At 45.8% G+C, this 20,797-nt stretch overlaps 1 protein-coding gene across 2 annotated transcripts; it reads left to right on the top strand.

Moving 5' to 3' along the window:
• The first annotated feature begins 4,713 nt into the window (after positions 1-4,713).
• Positions 4,714-20,343, top strand: LOC138662819 (zinc finger protein 436-like). Of its 2 annotated transcripts, none has more exons than XM_069748781.1 (7): positions 4,714-5,160; positions 10,680-10,829; positions 10,959-11,138; positions 11,221-11,344; positions 11,428-11,525; positions 11,724-11,814; positions 17,972-20,343. In XM_069748781.1, exons 1-7 carry the CDS (start codon positions 5,017-5,019, stop codon positions 19,111-19,113), a joined length of 1,929 nt encoding a protein of 642 aa, XP_069604882.1. In that variant the 5' UTR covers positions 4,714-5,016; the 3' UTR covers positions 19,114-20,343. The 2 variants fall into 2 exon arrangements, with proteins under 2 accessions (XP_069604882.1, XP_069604881.1); XM_069748780.1 differs by having other exon boundaries at positions 11,428-11,582.
• Positions 20,344-20,797: the final 454 nt, after the last annotated feature.

Genomic DNA, 20,797 nt, shown 5'->3' with positions numbered 1-20,797 from the left:
CTCGCCCTATCCTGGATCTCCTCATACCTTTCCAACCGCACATTCAGTATCTCCCATACTACCTTCTCATCCCACCCTCTCTCTGTTGGAGACCCCCAAGGCTCTGTTCTAGAACCCTTACTCTTCTCAATCTATACACTTGGCCTGGACAACTCATAAAGTCTCATGGATTCCAGGACCACCTTTATGCTGATGACACTCAGATCTACCTTTCTGGCCCAGACATTACCTTTCTGCTGTCCAGAATCCCAGAGTGTCTATCAGCCATAGCCTCCTTCTTCTCCTCTTGCTTCCTCAAACTCAATATGGACAAATCTGAACTCATTATCTTTTCTCTATCTCATAGATCTTCCTTACCTGACCTATCTATCAAAATTAACAACATTTTCCACTTCCTGTAACCTCCAGCTCAAAAATATGTCCAGAATCTGTCCTTTCCACAGCCGTCAATCTACTAAAATGCTTGTGCATGCCCTCATCATCTCCCGCCTTGACTACTGCAACATCCTTTTCTGTGGCCTCCCTGCTTACCCCCTTGCGCTTCTCCAGTCCATCCTTAACTCTGCCGCCTGACTAATTTATCTTTCTCCTCGCTACTCCTCAGCTTCCCCCCTCTGCAAATCTCTTCACTGGCTCCCATTCCCTCAGCGTATCCAGTTCAAATTACTAATACTGACCTACAAGGCCATCTATAACCTGTCTCCTCCATGTATCTCTGAACTAATCTCCCGATATCTTCCCTCACGTAATCTCCGGTCCTCCCAAGACCTCCTTCTCTCCTCCACACTTATTCGCTCCTCACCCAACCACCTCCAAGACTTCTCCCGAATATCACCCATCCTCTGGAATTCTGTGCCCCAACCACATTCAGATCCTTCAGACAGAACCTGAAAATCCACCTCGAGGAGTCTTGTTCCTGGCGCAAGAGACACACGCCCGAACATACTCCGCGACATCACGGGCCATATGCGGCCACCAGTATGTCCTCGCCAGTAACTCAGATGTCCTCTTAGTACCAAAATGTCCACCCACCCTGGATGAGTGCGCCCAAGAAAGAACCTCCGGTCGCAAACTGGATGGAACAAAAGTCTTGCCCGGGGGCACAGACTCCAGCGAAACCGGAGCCACAGTTCTCAAGCTCTCGGTGGGGACAATAAGCCGAGGCTCCTTCTCCTCCTCCGCAGATGACACAACGGAGCGAGAGAGAGCGTCGGCCCGAATGTTCTTCTCCCCAGAAAGGAAATGGATGGTGAAATGAAACCGGGAGAAGAACAAGGACCATCTGGCCTGGCGAGAATTCAACCGCTGAGCTGTCTGCAGATACACAAAATTTTTATGGTCTGTGAAGACTTGGAAGGGAAAACGTGCTCCCTCCAAGAGATGTCTCCACTCCGAGAAAGCCAACTTCATGGCTAGCAACTCCCTGTCCCCGATGGAATAATTCCTCTCTGCTGGTGCGAAGGTCTTGGAGAAAAAGAAGCATGGATGCTTCCGACCTTGAGCATCCTTTTGGAAGAGGACTGCTCCAGCACCAACAGAAGAGGCATCCACCTCCATGATAAATGGCTTATCAACATCGGGGCGATGTAGAATGGGAGCGCTAGCGAAGTGTGACTTTATAGAGATAAAGGCCTTGGAGACCTCCTCAGACCACAATTTGGGATTCGCCCCCTTTTTGGTGAGGGCAACCAAGGGAGCTACCAAAGTTGAGAAGTGCGGGATGAACTGGCGATAATAATTGATGAATCCCATAAAGCGCTGCACCGCTTTAAGAGAATGGGGTTCCTGCCAGTCCATCACAGCCTGTAGTTTGGCAGGATCCATAGCCAATCCCTGGGCTGAGATGATGTAGCCTAGGAAAGGTAAGGACTCCTGCTCAAACATACACTTCTCCAACTTGGCATAGAGGGAGTTTGCCCGTAGGAGGTCGAAGACTTTGCTAACATCTCTCCGGTGGGAGTCAATATCTGGAGAGTAGATGAGAATATCATCCAGATAGACTACGACCGAGGTGGAAAGCATATCCCGGAAGATATCGTTCACAAAGTCTTGGAAAACGGCTGGGGCATTACAGAGCCCGAAGGGCATCACCAGATATTCATAGTGCCCATCCCTGGTGTTAAACGCCGTCTTCCATTCGTCCCCCTCACGGATGCGAATCAGGTTGTAAGCACCCCGCAGATCTAATTTAGTAAATACCCTTGCTCCCCGAAGCCTATCGAATAGCTCGGATATCAGAGGCAAAGGGTACTTATTCTTAACGGTGATGGCGTTAAGACACCTGTAGTCTATGCATGGACGCAATTCCCCATTCTTCTTCTGCACGAAGAAGAATCCTGCCCCAGCAGGTGACACTGACTTCCTGATGAACCCTCTTGCCAGATTTTCCTGGATGTACTGTGACATTGCCTCCGTCTCCGGGAGAGATAGCGGATAGACTCTACCCCGGGGAGGCTCAGCACCAGGCAAGAGGTCAATAGGACAGTCATAGGGGCGATGGGGCGGAAGGGTCTCCGCCGCCTTTTTGGAGAACACGTCTGCATAAGACCAATACTGCTTGGGGAGAGAGGATAGATCTGCGGGTACCTCTGTTGTAGCAACCTGAATGCACTCCCTCTGACAACTACCCCCACAAGATTCACCCCATCCCAGAATTCTGCCTGAGGACCACTCGATATGAGGAGAGTGGTACCGTAACCAAGGTATTCCCAACAGGACCTCATCAATTCCCTCTGGAATGACGAGCAGAGAAATAATCTCCTGATGAGATGGCGACATGGACAGAGTAAAAGGGATGGTCTGGTGTGTTATCTGTGAGGGCAGTGTCGACCCATACACCACTCGTACCGTTACAGGTTGAGCTAGCTTAACCAGGGGTATTGCGTGACGTTGGGCGAAGGCAGAAGACATAAAATTGCCCTGCGCCCCAGAATCCATGCAGAGCTCTACCGAGTGGGAGAATGAGCCTATAGTAATTGTCCCCTTAAAGGACAATTTAGAGGCAAACGTCGCCGTGTCTAGTGTACCTCCACCTACGACCACTAGACGCTGACGTTTCCTCGACCGCTGAGGACATCTGGTGGCTAGATGTCCTGACTGCTGGCAAACATGACAGACCCTGAGTGCACAAGCGGTCCGGGACTTAGATCCCGCTTGTGACACTTCTCTGGCCTCATGTGACTCAGGAACCAGGACCGGAGATTCCAGAGGTTTGGCGAAAGTAGGAGCCAGCCGAAACCTCTGCCTACATTGGGCTCGCTCTAACCTCCGCTCGTTAAAACGGAGATCAATTCGAGTGGAGACTGTTATTAACTCCTCCAGTGTGGTAGGAATCTCCCTAGTGGCCAGAGCGTCCTTTACGTGGTCAGCCAAGCCCCTCCAAAATATGGGGATAAGAGCTTTATCCGACCATTCCAGCTCAGATGCTAAAGTGCGGAATTGGACGGCAAAATGACTGACCAAGGACTCACCCTGAGTTAATGCCAGCAGTATCATGGGTGACTTGAGGTCCTAAAAAGACCTGTTTCAGAGTGTTCAAAAACAGCGGAGCACTCTGCACCACATGATCGCCACGCTCCCACAGCGGCGTAGCCCATTCCAACACCCTGTCCGACAATAGAGATACAATAAATCCCACCTTAGCCCGCTCTGTGGGGAAGCGTGCAGCCAGGAGCTCAAGATGAATAGAGCACTGACTCACAAATCCCCTACAAAATTTGCTATCACCAGAAAATTTTTCTGGCAGCGGGAGGCGAGAAAATGTCGGAACAGGGGTGGCAATGGACAAAGTTGCTGCAGCCACGCTGGCAGCCTGTACAGCAACTGCGGTAACATCCACAGCCGAGGTTGCGCTCTCGAGAGCTGCCAACCTACCCTCCAGCTGCTGGATATACCGGAAGGATTGCTGTTTGTCTGTCATCACTAGACAGACCCTGGCGCTAGTGTAATGTTAGGACTGGCGTAACGCACCAAGTAAGATGATATAGATGCGTTCGCAGTCCGGGGTCCACCGTGCAGGCGAAACCCGCTGCTAGTGAATGACAGACTATATGGCGGTACTTAAAAGTATAAACACGTGGGTTAAACCTCACCCAACGTGAAGAAAGCGATCCTGTTAAGTCACAAGACCGCGGTACCGCACATAGAGCACGAGCAAGTAGTCAGCGAACTTAACCCCGAAAGGGATTGAAGTCCGATTAGACCCTTGCTGGCACAACACCGCAACTGGGTGTGTAATGAACCTTATTAGTAATATATGAGCACAAGAGTGCGTGCGATGCCGCACTGACGGACGCCACTAACCACCCAGGCTTGGGTATGGAAAGCGCAAGGCAAGCGCACGGCGCCGTACTGGCAGGCACAGCTATAGGACGCTGTGATGTGTGTAACATACAGATGGACAGTCGGGCGCTAGAGAGCTACCATCATCCGCGAGCAATCAACAACTCTAGGGAGGGATACTTAGGAGCTTTCATCCATCGACATACATCCATCTACACACACACATAATAATTGTACACTAGCGCATGGCCGTGCGGTCATGCGCAGTTTATATAGTTGCAGGACAGGAAGTGGCCACAGAAACTTTGCCCTTCCAAGACCTGCCAAGAGGACCAATGGAATGTGCTGCAGAGCCTGAGCACATGACCCTCGATCTCCAACGGGAGATCTTGCCCTGGGCATGCTCAGTGTGCGCAAATAAGGACAGTCCCAGAGAAGTCCGCTCGCTGCTGACCAGCACTGACTTTAATGGCAGGAGCTGAAGAAGCAGCAGTAACTCTCTGTACAGAGCGAGACCGAGCAAGACGCTGGGACCGACGTCCCTGCTGAGCAGACTCCACTGCGGCTGGATAGGAATGGGAGACCGCAGCGGAGACGGCCCGAGATTCCCCCTGTGCAGAAGTGGGAACTCGAGACCTAACATTTGTCTCCGGAGAAATCACACGTTACATTCCACACATAACATTGTGTAGAAAAGGCGGCGCGAGGTAATTGTGCCAGTAGTGAGGACGAATAATGGCGGAAATGTCACTGACTGAGGAGAAGTCTCCATGTAGCGTCTTCATTGCGGATCACGTGACTCCTCCCTTCTGTGACCTCATCACAGGTCCTGTGCGCACAGAGCAGCCATATATGTGGAGTGCGGCTCTGCAGGTGGAGGTATGTGGAGATTCCCCATTACTGAGCGCGGGGACATTAACCCCTTCTGCACGGAGACTCTTTTGGGGTTTTTGTTGCCACTTTATAAGAATCATAACGTTGTTCTTCTGTTTCCTGTAGTAGATACATACAAGCCAACTATGGAGGACAGGAAGTGAGGGAGCGGATTGTTCTCCTAGTACAGGGCCCCTTTCTTGGCCCCACACAGTGTAATGCCCCCATTATGCCCTGTAAGCAGGGTTCTGCCCCACACCCAGCTGCCTCGGGCACTTTACCATGAGCTGGTACCTCAGATTCTTCCCCGCACCCCTTTCTTTTGCTTGGCGCCAAATCTGTTCTGCCTTTGGGGCTCTGGCCTTTATTATATCAGTAACTGCGTCATCAAGGTCTCCTGACCAGGTGCACCCTCTAGACTCTTCCCTCCGGAAACCCTCCCTCTTCCCATTGATGTCACATTGTCCCGTCTGGACGGCAGATAGCAGTCTTTTTGTACAAATGCAGCACAGCCCTGAGGAGTCTTTTCTATGACTCTCCTTTTTACACCCCTTATGTAATATATATGATGGCGCTCACACAGTATAATGTTTCCACAGTACTGGCATCTCTCGTAAAAAAGGTATTTTCACACTACCACCATACCACGACACACAGTATAATGTTCTCACAATACCGCCATACCCCCACACACAGTATAATGTTCTCATAGTACCACCATACCCCCACACACAGTATAATGTTCTCATAGTACCGCCATATCCCCACACACAGTATAATGTTCTCATAGTACCACCATACCCCCACACACAGTATAATGTTCTCATAGTACCACCATACCCCCACACACAGTATAATGTTCTCAGAGTACCAACCATACCCCCACACACAGTATAATGTTCCTACAGTACCGCCATACCCCCACACACAGTATAATGTTCTCATAGTACCGCCATACCCCCACACACAGTATAATGTTCTCATAGTACCACCATACCCTCACACACAGTATAATCTTCTCATAGTACCGCCATATCTTCACACACAGTATAATGTTCTCATAGTACCGCCACACCCCCACACGCAGTATAATCTTCTCATAGTACCGCCATACCCCCACACACAGTATAATGTTCCTACAGTACCGCCATACTACCACACACAGTATAATGTTCTCATAGTACCGCTATACCCCTACACATATCTCCCCCAAAAAATAGTGAATCACAGAGTAGAATATAAAATATATATTTTTTATTAAGAGTAAGCACAGATAATAATATTTAAAATTCCTAACAAGAACAAAGTAACAAATAATTTAATATTAACAGGGGTAGTGACACCAATGACCAATGCTCAACAAAGTATATTGTATACTGTACCAAAAAAGGTGTATCCAAAGTATATTCAAACAAATAAACCCATGGGGCTAGGGGAGATAAAATTTGACATATGCAAAAAGATAAAGTGGTGGCCTATATAAATACGCAAGTGCAGCCGCTACAAGTAACTAGTATATAGCATCAATCAGTATGGTCACAATAAATAGAACCCCCGAGGAATCATTGACAGCGAAACGCGCGTCGGGGCCTCTTCTATGCTCAACATTTAGGTTGGTATTACCTCCATTATTTTCCAGTACTATGTAATACTTGCAGGTACACCCATAGTGGATGTTGGGGATTCTTGTTTACTATTGATAATACCTTTGCATGATGTGTTGGTTCTAATTATGGATTCAGAATGTGTTGAATGCGTGTGCTTACTTGGTAAAGAGAATCCTCCTTGCCTCCACGCATGACATCGCCCACCCCAAAAGGAAGGCAACATCAGTGCAACAACCTGTTACCTGGGGTGTTGCATTTCCACAGGACTGGCATCCCCCTCACACACAGTATAATGTCCCCACAGTACTGCCATCCCCCCACTTTCTAATTTTCCCACAGTGCTGCCCCCTACATGCACAATATGGTACCTTCCACCTCACTGACTACCTCCGACCACTGACAATTAATAAATACTCACTTAGCCTCATTCTTGGTGCAGATACTAATGAACCCAGGATCTATGAGATATTTACCATACGATAGTTGGATAGGCAGGAGTGTATCATCCATAAAGGTAGCCCACTCGGTTGCTATGATTCCTATGAAGTGACAGGGCTCGGTGGGGTCCGGTATTGGTCACCCTCTCCTTCCCATCATCACAATGTCAGCGATATCCACACTCATATGGTGGTGATACCGCTGAATAGATTAGTGAATCAGGGAGTGGAAAGCTCCTGATCCACCATTCAGCTTTCACTTCTGAGTCTGAGACTCCGTGCACTGCAGACACAATGACGTCACTACATCACACCTGTAGTACGGAGCCTCAGTACTCACACTGCACAGACCAGAGCAGCGCTCCTCAGGAACCAGGTTGGCTGAGTAGTGTGTGGGTTTATATCAGGAATTGTGGGGGCATCATATTAAGAGAAGAGCTGTTGGGACTCTCATACTGAATGTGTGGCTGGTAGGGGCCATTATACTGGGGTTGTGGTGGACTGTAAATGCCTCCATATTGACTGGGGTTTTATTTTGTGTAGCAGGTTGTGGTGGCCATAATTAGAGATGAGCAAATATGTTCGAAAAAAGATCTCCAAACATAAATTCTGCACGAATATGATATATTCGGATTCATGATCGGTAACACGAGCATTTTTCTTAAGATCGGAAAAATTCGGTAACATGCGATAAAAGATATAATAGAAGCCGGCAATACATGTGCTGCATTTAGTAAAATCACAGCCACCAATGTGGGAGACTGGGGTTCAAATCCTGGCTCTGCCCTGTTGGACATAATATACCAGTAGTGGTCCATAACACTATGGCGCCTACCTCAATAACCATGAGAGTGTCACGAGCAAAGAGAGTCATGCCGGCTCAGACGTCTCCTGGATTAACAAGGTCCAAGTCAGATGTCGAGGAATCAGGACAATCTGATGATAAATGGGCTACTGGACCAAACCATACATGGACAAGGCAAGAGGCAACGGTCGCCAGTGAAGAGATTTGCAGAGGGGAGAAGTGGAGGAGTAGCGAGGAGAGAGATGAATTAGTCGGGCAGCTGAGTTAAAGATGGACTGGAGAGGTGCAAGGGTTTTAGCAGTGAGGCCACAAAAAAGGATGTTGCAGTAGTCGAAGCAGGAGATCATCACACTTCCTGAATCCCATAGTCCAGTACCCATATACCCATCACATCACACATGCTCCATCCCATAGCCCAGTGCCCATATACCCATCATGCATCTCCTCCATCCCATAGTACAGTGCCCATATATCCATCACACATCCATCCCACAGTCCAGTGCCCATATACCCATCATACATATCCTCCATCCCATAGTCCAGTGCCCATATACCCATCATACACATCCCCCATCCCATAGTCCCGTGCCCATATACCCATTATACATCTCCATCCCATAGTCCAGTGCCCATATACCCATCATACATATCCTCCATCCCAGAGTCCAGTGCCCATATACCCATCATACACATCCCCCATCCCATAGTCCCGTGCCCATATACCCATCACACACATCCTCCATCCCGTAGTCCCGTGCCCATATACCCATCATACACATCCTCCATCACATAGTCCTGTGCCCATATACCATCACACATCCTCCATCCCATAGTCTCGTGCCCATATACCCATCACACATCCTCCATCCCATAGTCCCGTGCCCATATACCCATCACACATCCTCCATCCCATAGTCCCGTGCCCATATACCCATCACACATCCTCCATCCCATAGTCCCGTGCCCATATACCCATCACACATCCTCCATCCCATAGTCCCGAGCTGGGTGGCGCTGAGCAGGGAGTTCCTGGAGATGTGCTGTTATGTAACCTGGCAGTGCTGCTCTGTGTGCGGCCGCTGATGATGCGATTTTCTACGCCGGTAACAATAGAGCGCGGCAGTAATAGAGGAGGAGGATTCATTTCTGTCATGTGCTTTCTGCTCCTTTCTGGGGGGCAGACAATGGCTGGAGTTTATGTTCCCAGGGATGCTAGATTTCTCCCACCCGGTCAGTGTCTGCTGAGGTGTTGTGGAGTGGGAAAACTGCTGCTCATAGCAACCAATCACAGCTCAGCTTCTTTTAAACAGCTCTGGTGAAATAATACATGGTTAGTGATTGGTTTCTATGTGGAATGGGCGTGGCTTGACACAAACACACCCACACACACACACACACATACATACCTACCCTCAGCTTTATATATATATAGATTTTTTTCTTCTTTCCGTTGGAGGGCCCAATTCCAGCTATTGCTGTCGTACCTGTGATTTCTATCTCCTCCACTGTGTACAGGATAATAGAGTATAATAAAGTAGTTATGGACGAGACTTAACTAACATTGTGCAGCGACTCTGCTTTCCATATAGTGACGGATATTTCTTGTTGATGAAACTATGATGTTTTTCACTTTAACCCTTTGTTAAACCCCTCTGATCAGTGCGATCATACCACATACAAGCCTCTGATGGCTCCGGTGATACCCTGTACTACTGTAGTGTCGGTTATTATCACTGCTGTCAGTGTAATACTAACGGCCCCATACACATGAGATAAGAGTTGGCTGAACGGTCATTTGTCAGACGGCCATCTCTCCCGACTCCCCCATACACACAAATATTCCAGCTTTCCTGGTGTCTGTATGAGAGAGTCGCCTCCAGACTCCTCTAGCGGAGGATTATCTACAGGAAGAACAAACGGATTATCCTCTGAAATTCAGTATGTCAGATCCTTCTCTGCCCTGACATCATCTGTCGGGAGGCCCCCAGATACATTATATAGTCGCCCAAACCCCCGAAATCAGTGATGTCATGGAACTTTAGTCTATTGTGTATGGGGGCGGTAAAAGGTAACTTATTGGATGCTGCCTCTGGCCTAATAGACCTTCATACATTGCAGCCCAGACACCATTATTAGGCATGTAAGTACCGTAATAACTAGACCGCCCCATACTATCGAGTACTTGGGGGCGGGGGGCATTCAGCCAAACTCTGTCAGACCTGAGATCTAACGTCAAAGAAGATTACAGTGCGGGGAAGACGGGAAACCTTCAGACGGCCGGTGGGGATGGAGTCAGTGACCGACTCTGGCCAAATATGTCTCTAGAGCCGTAGTAGAAGATGAAGATGTCGTCCTCATCATGAAGTAGTTATTTCTCATGTCGCGTGTAATGAATATCTCCTGCAGTATTGCTAATGCCGATTCCAGGGTCGGTAAATGAGACGAGAACTAGCGTTATGGAAGATGAGTCTATGAGAAACGTATTCAGCTGCCGACTCCGAGGAGGAAACTGCTTGTTGTCTGTGGCCTAAATATATAGGATTTATTAGTAGATGTAAAGAAGGAAACTAAATACTGTAAAATAATAAATCTCCTCATATGTTTCCCTTATTATCTCCAGTAATTGTATTATTACAGGATTCTTATGATGTTACATCGGCTCATCTTCTCATTAAGGTCTCTACAATATCGGATCCTCTCAGTGAAGATCTTCTACAAAAGAAAAATTTCCTGATTTACCCATCAAAGATGGATATGGACAGAGGCAAGATGGCGGAGAGGATATTACATCTCACCCTAGAGATCCTCTTCCGGCTTACTGGAGAGGTGAAAGATTCTGATGACGTCACATTACATCATTCTTATCTATGGGAATAACAGATGGACAGAACTGGAGAGGTGAGGACTCTGGAAATGTCTGTAGTGAGATTTATTAATGTGTCTCTCCATTACCAGGATTACACAGTGGTGAAGAAGACCTCTAGTGATCGCTGTCAGGACCCTGTGTCTGAGGGATGGGGAAGACCCCTGAGCCCAATCACGGGGCCTCCACCTCACCCTCTGATCCATGAGGACATCAATGACCAGAAGATCCTAGAACTCATCTACAAGATGATTGAGCTGCTGACTGGAGAGGTGACACTGCTGGGAATGCTGGGACATTATACAGTAACACTATGAAGGGATCGGGGGATGATGGTATCATTGTACGTGTCAGGTTCCTATAAGGTGTCAGGATATCTCTGTCTATTTCTCCATGGAGGAGTGTGAGTATTTAGAAGGACACAGTGATCTGTACAAGAACGTCATAATGGAGGTTCCCCAGCCCCTCACATCTCCAGGTAATAGACAGGACTAAATACACACGGCCTATAATTATCTGTATGTAAAGAATGAATTCACTCCCTGTATGTGTTTCCTCCAGATCTATCCAGTAAGAGGACAACACCAGAGAGATGTCCCCGTCCTCTTCTTCCACAGGACTGTAACCAAGAAGATCCCAATGCTCCTCAGGATCAGCAGGTAGATGGAGAGAAGGTGTCAGGAGATCTCCCCTTTGATGTGAAGACGCCGGTGAAGGTCTTGTGCTCAGTCTTGTTTTATCCACCAGTATTATATGTTTTATACTTGTGTAATGAAAACGGTGGAGATGGCAGGATTAGAGCTGATCATAGACGTGACTTCTCCATCTGTCGGTGACTTTTTCAATATTTGTTTCAGGGTGAAGATCTATCCCATATTAATACTACAGAGACATATGTGAGGGATGATGAGTGGTGTAAAGAGGAGATTCCTACATATGACTACCCAGGTGAGTACTAACCACTAAATGCAGAGAAGTCACAGATTCTTCTCAGTCACCGGCTGTGGCTGCTTTATCGGTGGTGTAGTCCGGCTGTATTACCATGATCACCGTTTTACCTCTAGACCACAACATTCTCCTCCACCTAAAACTGTTCAAATGACTTTGGTCATTGAAAACCCTTTTCTATAGAACTTACAACCTGGTAGATCCACCTACCCCCTGGGTTTAGGAGACGCTGTTACCTGCCCAGATCTGTAAACTACAAAGCCAAATAACAGCGTACGTAGAATGTGCTGACAAGGTAGAAAATCACTTAAAGAAAAATATTCTGATGGACCTGTAAGAGAAAGCGGAGGGTGATGATGCTGTTGGCTTCCTAGAACCCTGAGATCTTATCGGATGAATCTACCTTCTCTCCCTTCTGTGCTGCTGAATGTGATCATATGGTCCCTACAAGACCAGGTCCCGTCTTTCTGGCCAAACTTCACTTTTATGATCGACAACATTAAATGTGGAGTGAGGCCAAGTGTGAATTTCTGCACAATAACAGAGTTTCCCTTTATCCGGACTCTTCAATTTGTATTAAAACCGACTAACTTCCAGGAGGATTGTGATAATCTACATAAACCTATCACACCGGTGCCATGATATATCTCTGAGCTGTGCGTGGCTGATGGCTGTAATATACATTTATTCCCGCCTGCAGGAGATGTGTTGGCATGGCTCGAGCCCTGGTTTCATGGATTTGAGTTGCCCGCCAGGGCCGTGGGGTACTCCGTACCGGGTTCATTACTTAATGGAATGTGTTCTCGGTCAGAGGTGACCAATGCTGTTTAAAGGGGTCCTCTGGGGGCAATGGTGCAGCAAAGATGGTGTCACTTCCCACAGGTGAAGCGGTGTCCCCAGGGCTCCCAGTGTATTTGGCAGGGATGGTGAATGCCGCAAGTAATTGGAGGACATAGGGTTGCAGTCTTTACCTGGTTTACTGAGATGGTATTCAGCCTCAGTCCAGGGTACCGGTAACAGGTGTAGCTGGAGTCCAGGCAACCTGAAAACAGGTGGAAATCCCCTTGACAGGTCAGTTTGGGAGCCTTCCACTATGCGCTGGTCTGTGGTGCCTTGCTGCCTGTAGCTCTCTAACAAGGTCCTCTTTCTTCCCTGTCCAGGGACAGTACCTGCAGAGTAGGCAACTTGAGCCGTCTCTTTTGGGTCTCTGTTCACGGTGACTCTGGACTCTGATTGCTGCTGTACCTCAGGTATTATGTGGGCAAGCCTTTTTAGTTTCCTACCCTCCGTTTCTGCCGTGGGGCTTGCAGTCCCCCTCAGCCTCGGGCTCTCGGTACCCAGTTTCTGCGCTCAGCTTAGAGAGTCCCAGTAGCAGTCTTTCTCTAGCTCTTAAGTACCTCTGTGCTCCTTCACTGTCTTCTACCAACTGTCTGCTTGTCTGCCTAGCAACTGCCTAGAGACTGACTCATCCTCCTGACCAGAGACAGCAGCTCCCCTCAAGTCGGGTGTAGAGCTCCCCCTTCTGGCCTGGAGTCAGAATGTGTTGCATGAAAGGTTACCTGCCAAAGGGATTCCTCCTGTCTCCAGGCATGGCATTACCCTCCACGAGAGGAAAGCAATACCACTGTGGTACCTGAACTCCTGTGGTGCCACAGATTCACTCCACCTCATAAACTACATTGTTTTTGATCCTAAGAAATTCAGATTACTGCACAATCTCTCCTGAAATGGGGAGCAATATTATTTTCTCTAATCTTCTGGTCAGGATTCATAGTAGCTCCAATGGTCCACCATAAATGAATGCAACTCTGATTTACTGCTCTTTAATCTGTATTTGTAGTTTTCAGTTAATGAGATTCTCGTGCTCTGGGGCGGGGCTGTGGGCGGGGCTTTGTGTGGAGCTCTGATTACATATTCATCTGTATTGGCTTATGACAGGTCGCGGATCCCTCACTGTCCTGCCCCCATTTTTACATAATGCATATAATAGTGTTGATATTATTGTTGATAATGCCTATAATATTGTGGCTATTGGGAGGCTTAGAAAAAAATAAAATAACATCCAGCAAAATGTCACCAACGGCGCCTGTCCAGTAGCATCTATCTCTGCCGCCGGTGACATTTTGCTGAATGTAATTTTTTTTTCTAAGCCTCCCAATAGCCACAATATTATAGGCATTATCAACAATAATATCAACACTATTATATGCATTATGTAAAAATGGGGGGCAGGTCAGTGAGGGATCCGCGACCTGTCATAAGCCAATACAGATGAATATGTAATCAGAGCACCACACAAAGCCCCGCCCACAGCCCCGCCCCAGAGCACCACATAAAGCCCCACCTACCAGCCGCCCACTGCACCACATAAAGCCCCGCCCACAGCACCACAAAGCCCCGCCCACAGCACCACATAAAGCCCCGCCCACAGTCCTGCCCTAGATCACGAGAATCTCATTAACTGAAAACTACAAATACAGATTAAACAACAACCACAAGACGGATTTGATCACCAGGTATCAGTGTAATCAGTATAACGGCACCGACCTGACAGTGTCTGTAGTTACTGAGCACAATCCTGCTGACAGGTTCCCTTTAAGACATCTCCGCTCTGCACTATTATACACAGTTCTCTTTAAATGTGTAATATTTCTTCTTGAAACTCATCTGACAGAAAATATTGGAGCTTCCGATAGTTTAGATTGTGAAGTCACCGAGCCCCGTGCTCTAATTACCCCCAGAGAGGTTTCACCACTAGTTGCTCATTTATTACTGATGGAGACTGTTCAGTTTGAGCATTTCAGTAGATGTTATTGTCTATAGTCACAGTTTTTGATTACAGTAGTGTCCAAAATTCTCTGATTTATCCTCTTCCCGCAGCCAGTTTTGTGTTCTTAATCAGGCCCAATTTTTTTCTTTGGAGAGCCGCTAAGTGCCAGAACAACAGAATCCCCCCTGAAGTGACCCCATTTTGGAAATGACACCCCTCTGGGAATTCATCTATAGATGTAGTGACCATTTCCACTACATGGATGAATTCCAGAAACACGTAGTGGAAGTTTCAGGCTTTGTGCACACGTTCAAGATTTTTTCGCTATAAAACGCGATAAAAACACTTAAAAAACGCATACATATGCATCCCATCATTTATAATGCATTCCGCAATTTTTGTGCATATTTTGCATTTTTTTTTCCATGAAAAAAATGCATTGCGGTAAAAAACGCAGCATGTTCATTAATTTTGCGGATTTTTTTCAGATTTCCCACCATATTACTGTATTGGGAACCTCTGGAAAAAAAAACGCAAAAAAGCGCAAAACCCGCAAGAAAAATGTGAAAAAAACGCATGCGGATTTCTTGCAGAAAATGTCCCGTTTTGTTCAGGAAATTTCTGCAAGAAATCCTGACGTGTGCAAATAGCCTTAGAGCAAAAATTGCAAACATGTCATTGTAGTGCCCAATATATTGTGCCCAGCTTGTGTCTCTGGAGACATCCCCCCACCTACCCCTGCAAATTGTTAAGTCAGCTCAACTCAGATGTGTCTGTCACTAAATAAACCAAATGCTTGAATATCAAAACAGTTTAAAAACGTGGTTCTGTGTGGAAGATTATAAATCAGTCATGGAGGCATAAGGCCGGCAATGATGGGCATTATGGGTAATAATAGCGGGTATCATGCCTCATTCCTCTCTTGGAACATACACGACATCTTCTCTGGGGGTTCTTTATTGTTTCAGTTGCTGGAATGAGTGCTTTATTCCGAACCTTGCCCTCTTAGATGAATAAATTGCTTGAGGTGCAGTCTTCCTTTGAATTTTACAAGGGACTCATCAATGGAAATGTTTTCTGTTGGGGTGTAGAGCTTTAAGAACTTTTCTGTCAAGTCTTCGATGATGGGTCTGATTTTGAATAGTCTGTCATGTTCTGGGGCATCTCTGGGCAGGCATCGACTGTTGTCGTTAAAATGCCAAAATCTCATGAGCATTTCATAACAAATCCTAGGAAGAACAGCAGAAAACATTGGGGTGGCTTGAACAGGGCGGTTGGACCAATAGGACCAAATGCTCATTTTTTTTTTAACAGGCCCCATAGCGATTGTAAGTCTTAAATTTTTTTTCATATCTAGGACATTAGTTGGTGTCCACAAATTTGACCTAGCATAATAGGTTCATGGATTCTGGGTGATGAATTGGGACACACATAAATTTGTTTGTAGGATAATATACTCTAGCACGCTATCGGTCAGAAGCAAATTTAAAAAAAATTAACTGGTTTAAAATTTTCCACCTCCACATTTATACCAGGAATGGCATTAAAATTAGGGATGAATGGAGTAGCCGAATCCGAAGCCTTCCATCTGGGAAATGCTACATCAAGAGGCAAAGCCCCTTGGACATCGGTGTGCACCAATTCACGAACACTAGGGACAGCGCTAGTACTGGGCATTGTTCCCTGAGTTGGAGACAGTTCTCCAGAAGCGCTATTTGTCCTTCTTGTTGTACTGGTCCTTGTGTGTGAGGATGGACCAGAATCACTGCTCATATCTGAGCCATCACTTTCGCTGTTACTAAATCCCTCGAAATCCACGTCGCCATCTGACATTGCACTTTCTTCGCTGTCAGAGCATAAAAGTGCATAAGCCTCCTCTGCACTATAATACTGACGGCCATTTTACTTGTTTTTTTTTTTGCAGAAATAGAAAACTCTGACGTGACGTGACGTGACTGATGTGACCAAATTATTGGGGAGACAATTGAGAAAAGCCTAATTCTTTAGCCTCACCCTAACTTTAGAATAAACCCTAACTCTAACTTTAGCCTAACAGTAACCCTAACTTTAGCCTAACAGCAACCCTAACAGTAACCCTAACTTTAAACTAACATCAACCCTAACTATAGCACTAACCCTAATTTGCCTTATCTGTTTTTTTTACATTATAACAAGATTGCTGACTGACACATCTGTTGCCAGCAGCACTTGTAACACTGTTTCTCCTCTAATCTCTCACTGACAGGAGATCCTAGGAGAAACAGCGTTTTTATGAGGCAGATCGCACGGGAAAGTTCATTGCTACAACCAACTTTCCTAGTGATTTTTCTCATTGGCTGGTGTGATGCTGACATCATCAGGACCTGAACCAATCAGGTCTCGATGAGGTTGGGGGTCACAGGAAGTGTTGTGCGCTGGAATCCCCTTGTTATAAGGTACGTGGGGGTTCCGATGAGCACAAAAACCGCTGACTGTAGACAAACGGCGCTGCGCAAAGCCCTGCTAGCGTCAACGTTTATTTACCGTTGGCGGTCACAAAGCAGTTAAGTTAAGGGTCCCATCATTTATGTCCAGGCCTATTTCATGAGTTTTATTTTTTTTATTTCTGTGGAAGCATGGTTGAAAAACAGTGTCTGACTTTCATTTGTTCATTTTCATAGATTTTTGATTTATTACTTTTGTCAGATTAAAGTTATTTCTGTGACCATTGTGGGTTTTTCTGTCATTAAACAAGGGATACCAACAATTTTGACCATGTGTGCAGGAGATATGAATATTTTGACTCCACAGCCACTTTCTGTAAATTAGCACGAAGTGGATGTTGCAGAGTGAAAATTACACATTTGTCATTTTATTACCCAGCACATAGTGCCCAGATTGTGCTCCAGGAGACACACACTGCAAATTAAGTGGATTCTTCTCGCTATAATATTGCTAAATACAGGGATCCTAAATGTTGTTTGAGCACACTGCAAGACTCAGAAGTGAGAGCGGATTTTGCTGGATTGGTTTATAGAAACTCTGATGCTTTACAACAGCCTTTGAGCCTCTAATAGTGTGGGAACCTGTTTTTCCATTGACAGATGATGGACCTGAGTGGGGACTTGTTTTTTGTGAGATGAGAATTGGTATTATCTTTGCCTACTTAACATTGATTGGTTTCTTTTTTTTCAATATTTGGGAGTCAGAATGAACAAACAGTTGAACACCACGCAATACTGGCTCATCCAACAAGGGCTTCTATTAGACTGTGAACTGTCATTGTTTTGGTAAATAATTAAAGTTTTTTTTACATAGCTTGCCATTTTTATGGGCAGTTTAAGTAGAAATGTTTAAAAATATAAAACTCAAGCATATTTTGTTAAAAAATTGTTTTTATTATCTTAGCAGATGACTGTACCAGGAAATCAGAGGGACAGCTGACATCTTCAATTTTTAAATCTAATGATCTTGAGATCCTACAAGATTCAACTGAAGTGATTGCTGTTACTCCAGATATATCATCTATTCACAGCAAAGATCTGTCATCACAGGTCCCGTCTTCTGATTCATTACCGACTACTAAGGAAAATAAAAGTCACAAAATCGGCATTAAAAAACAAACTGCTCCTACAGCAAAGAAAACATTTTCTTGTTCAGAATGTGGGAAATGTTTTAACCAGAAATTGCATCTTGTAAGACACCAAATAACTCACACAGGAGAGAAGCCTTTTTCATGTTCAGACTGTGGGAAATGTTTTAAATGGAAATCAGATTTGGTTAGTCACCATAGAACTCACACAGGGGTGAAGCCTTTTTCCTGTTCAAAACGTGGGAAATGTTTTAAATGGAAATCAGATTTGGTTAATCAGCATAGAACTCACACAGGGGAGAAGCCTTTTTCATGTTCAGAATGTGGGAAATGTTTTAAATGGAAATCAGATTTGGTTCATCACCATAGAACTCATACAGGGGAGAAGCCTTTTTCATGTTCAGAATGTGGGAAATGTTTTCAATGGAAATCAGATTTGTTTGATCACCATAGAACTCACACAGGGGAGAAGCCTTTTTCCTGTTCAGAATGTGGGAAATGTTTTAAATGGAAAACAGGTTTGGTTCATCACCATAGAATTCACACAGGTGAGAAGCCTTTTTCCTGTTCAGAATGTGGGAAATGTTTTAAAGGGAAACCAAATTTGGTTCGTCACCAGAGAACTCACACAGGGGAGAAGCCTTTTTCCTGTTCTGAATGTGGGAAATGTTTTAACCAGAAACGGACTCTTGTTACACACCAAATAACTCACACAGGAGAAAAGCCTTTTTCATGTTTAGAATGTGGGAAATGTTTTACCTACAAAGGGAATCTTGATGAACACCAAAGAACTCACACAGGAGAGATGCCTTTTTCATGTTCAGAATGTGGGAAATGTTTTTACCAGAAATGGCATCTTGTTAGTCACCAGATAACTCACAAAGGGGAGAAGCCTTTTTCATGTTCAGAATGTGGGAAATGTTTGACATACAAAGGGCTTCTTGTTAGTCACCAGTAGGGTTATGGTTGAGCAAAACGGGTCGGTCATTTTCATAAGTCGCCGACTTTTGGCAAAGTCGGGTTTCATGAAACCCGACCCGATCCCTGTGTGGGGTCGGACATGCGGTACGCGACTTTCGCGCCAAAGTTGCGTTTCAATGACGCGAAAATCGCCATTTCTCTGCCAATGAAGGTGAACGCAGAGTGTGGGCAGCGTGATGACATAGGTCTCAGTCCCCACCATCTTAGAGAAGGGCATTGCAGTGATTGGCTTGCTTTCTGCGGTGTCACAGGGGCTATAAAAGGGCGTTCCCGCTGACCGCCATCTTACTGCTGCTGATCTGAGCATAGGGAGAGGTTGCTGCCGCTTCGTCAGAAGCGTCAGGGATAACTCTATCGTCAGGGATAGAGTTAGGCAAGGTCCATTAACCCCCAAACCGCTTGTGCTGTAGTGATTTCCACTGTCCAACACCACCTTTCTTGTTTGTTTGTCCACACTGTTGACTTTTTTTGTGCAGCAGTCCACTCCTTGTTATTGCTGCCTGCCATACATTGCTGAGATTACTGCAGAGAGATAGTAATTGTAGGACAGTCCCTTTTTTTTTGTTTCGTTATATCTCTTCAAGCCACTTTCTGCCACAGAAAATAGACTCTAATACAGTGGCCCACATTTATTCACTAGTCTCCCTGAAGAAGAAAGGGGTGCAGATTAAAATTGGCAAATCTGTATCAGTGGCAGTCCTGTGTGTGGCATCTGTGTCTCATTTTCTGGCACAGAAAACATACAGTCTAACAGTGGGCCTGATTTCTTGCCAATTCTCCCATAAATAAAAAAAGATTGGCATTTCTGCTTCAGTGCCACTCCTGTGTGTGCCACCTGTCTCAAATTGTGTGCCACATTAAACCTAGTGTGTAATACTGGGCCAGATTTCTTTTAAATTCTCCCTGGAAAAAAAATTGTGGGAGATTAAGATTGGCATTTCTGCTTCTGTGCCACTCCTGTGTGTGCCACCTGTCTCAAATTGTGTGCCACATTAAACCTAGTGTGTAATACTGGGTCATATTTCTTTTAAATTCTCCCTGAAAAAAAAGGGAAATTAAGATTGGCATTTCTGCTTCTGTGCCACTCCTGTGTATGTCAAATGTCTCAAATTGTGTGCCACATTAAACCTAGTGTGTAATACTGGGCCAGATTTCTTTTAAATTCTCCATGGAAAAAAAAATAGTGGGAGATTAAGATTGGCATTTCTGCTTCTGTGCCACTCCTGTGTGTGCCACCTGTCTCAAATTGTGTGCCACAGAACATATACTGTATGAGAGTGGGCCACATTTCTTCAATATTCTCCCAGAAAAAAATAAAAAGGGGGAGATTTGAATTGTTAGTGTCTGCATCAGCGTCAGTCCTGTTAGTGGCATATCTGTCTGCCACTGAAGCTGTGTACTGTTATACATTGGGCCTGATTTTCCCTGCAGTCTCACCCACCTATAAAGGGATATATAAATCCAACAGAAGTTTGAGTTCACCTTGTAACTGGTTTTACAGTAACAAATACAGTTAGTTTGCTTACGTTTTTCAAACAATGAGGAAGTCTGGTGGAAGAGGTCGTGGCCGTGGGCGGTCATTGCCAGCTGGTAATGATGGTAGTGGTGGTGGAGCATCAGGTGGTCGTGGGAAAAGCAATATAGCACCTAAGTCTCGAGTT

Source organism: Ranitomeya imitator, chromosome 2 (genome assembly GCF_032444005.1).
Source record: "Ranitomeya imitator isolate aRanImi1 chromosome 2, aRanImi1.pri, whole genome shotgun sequence".
NCBI classification, from domain to species: domain Eukaryota; kingdom Metazoa; phylum Chordata; class Amphibia; order Anura; family Dendrobatidae; genus Ranitomeya; species Ranitomeya imitator.
Note: the sequence above shows the minus strand (reverse complement) of the source record. Positions and strands in the feature narration are given on the sequence as shown.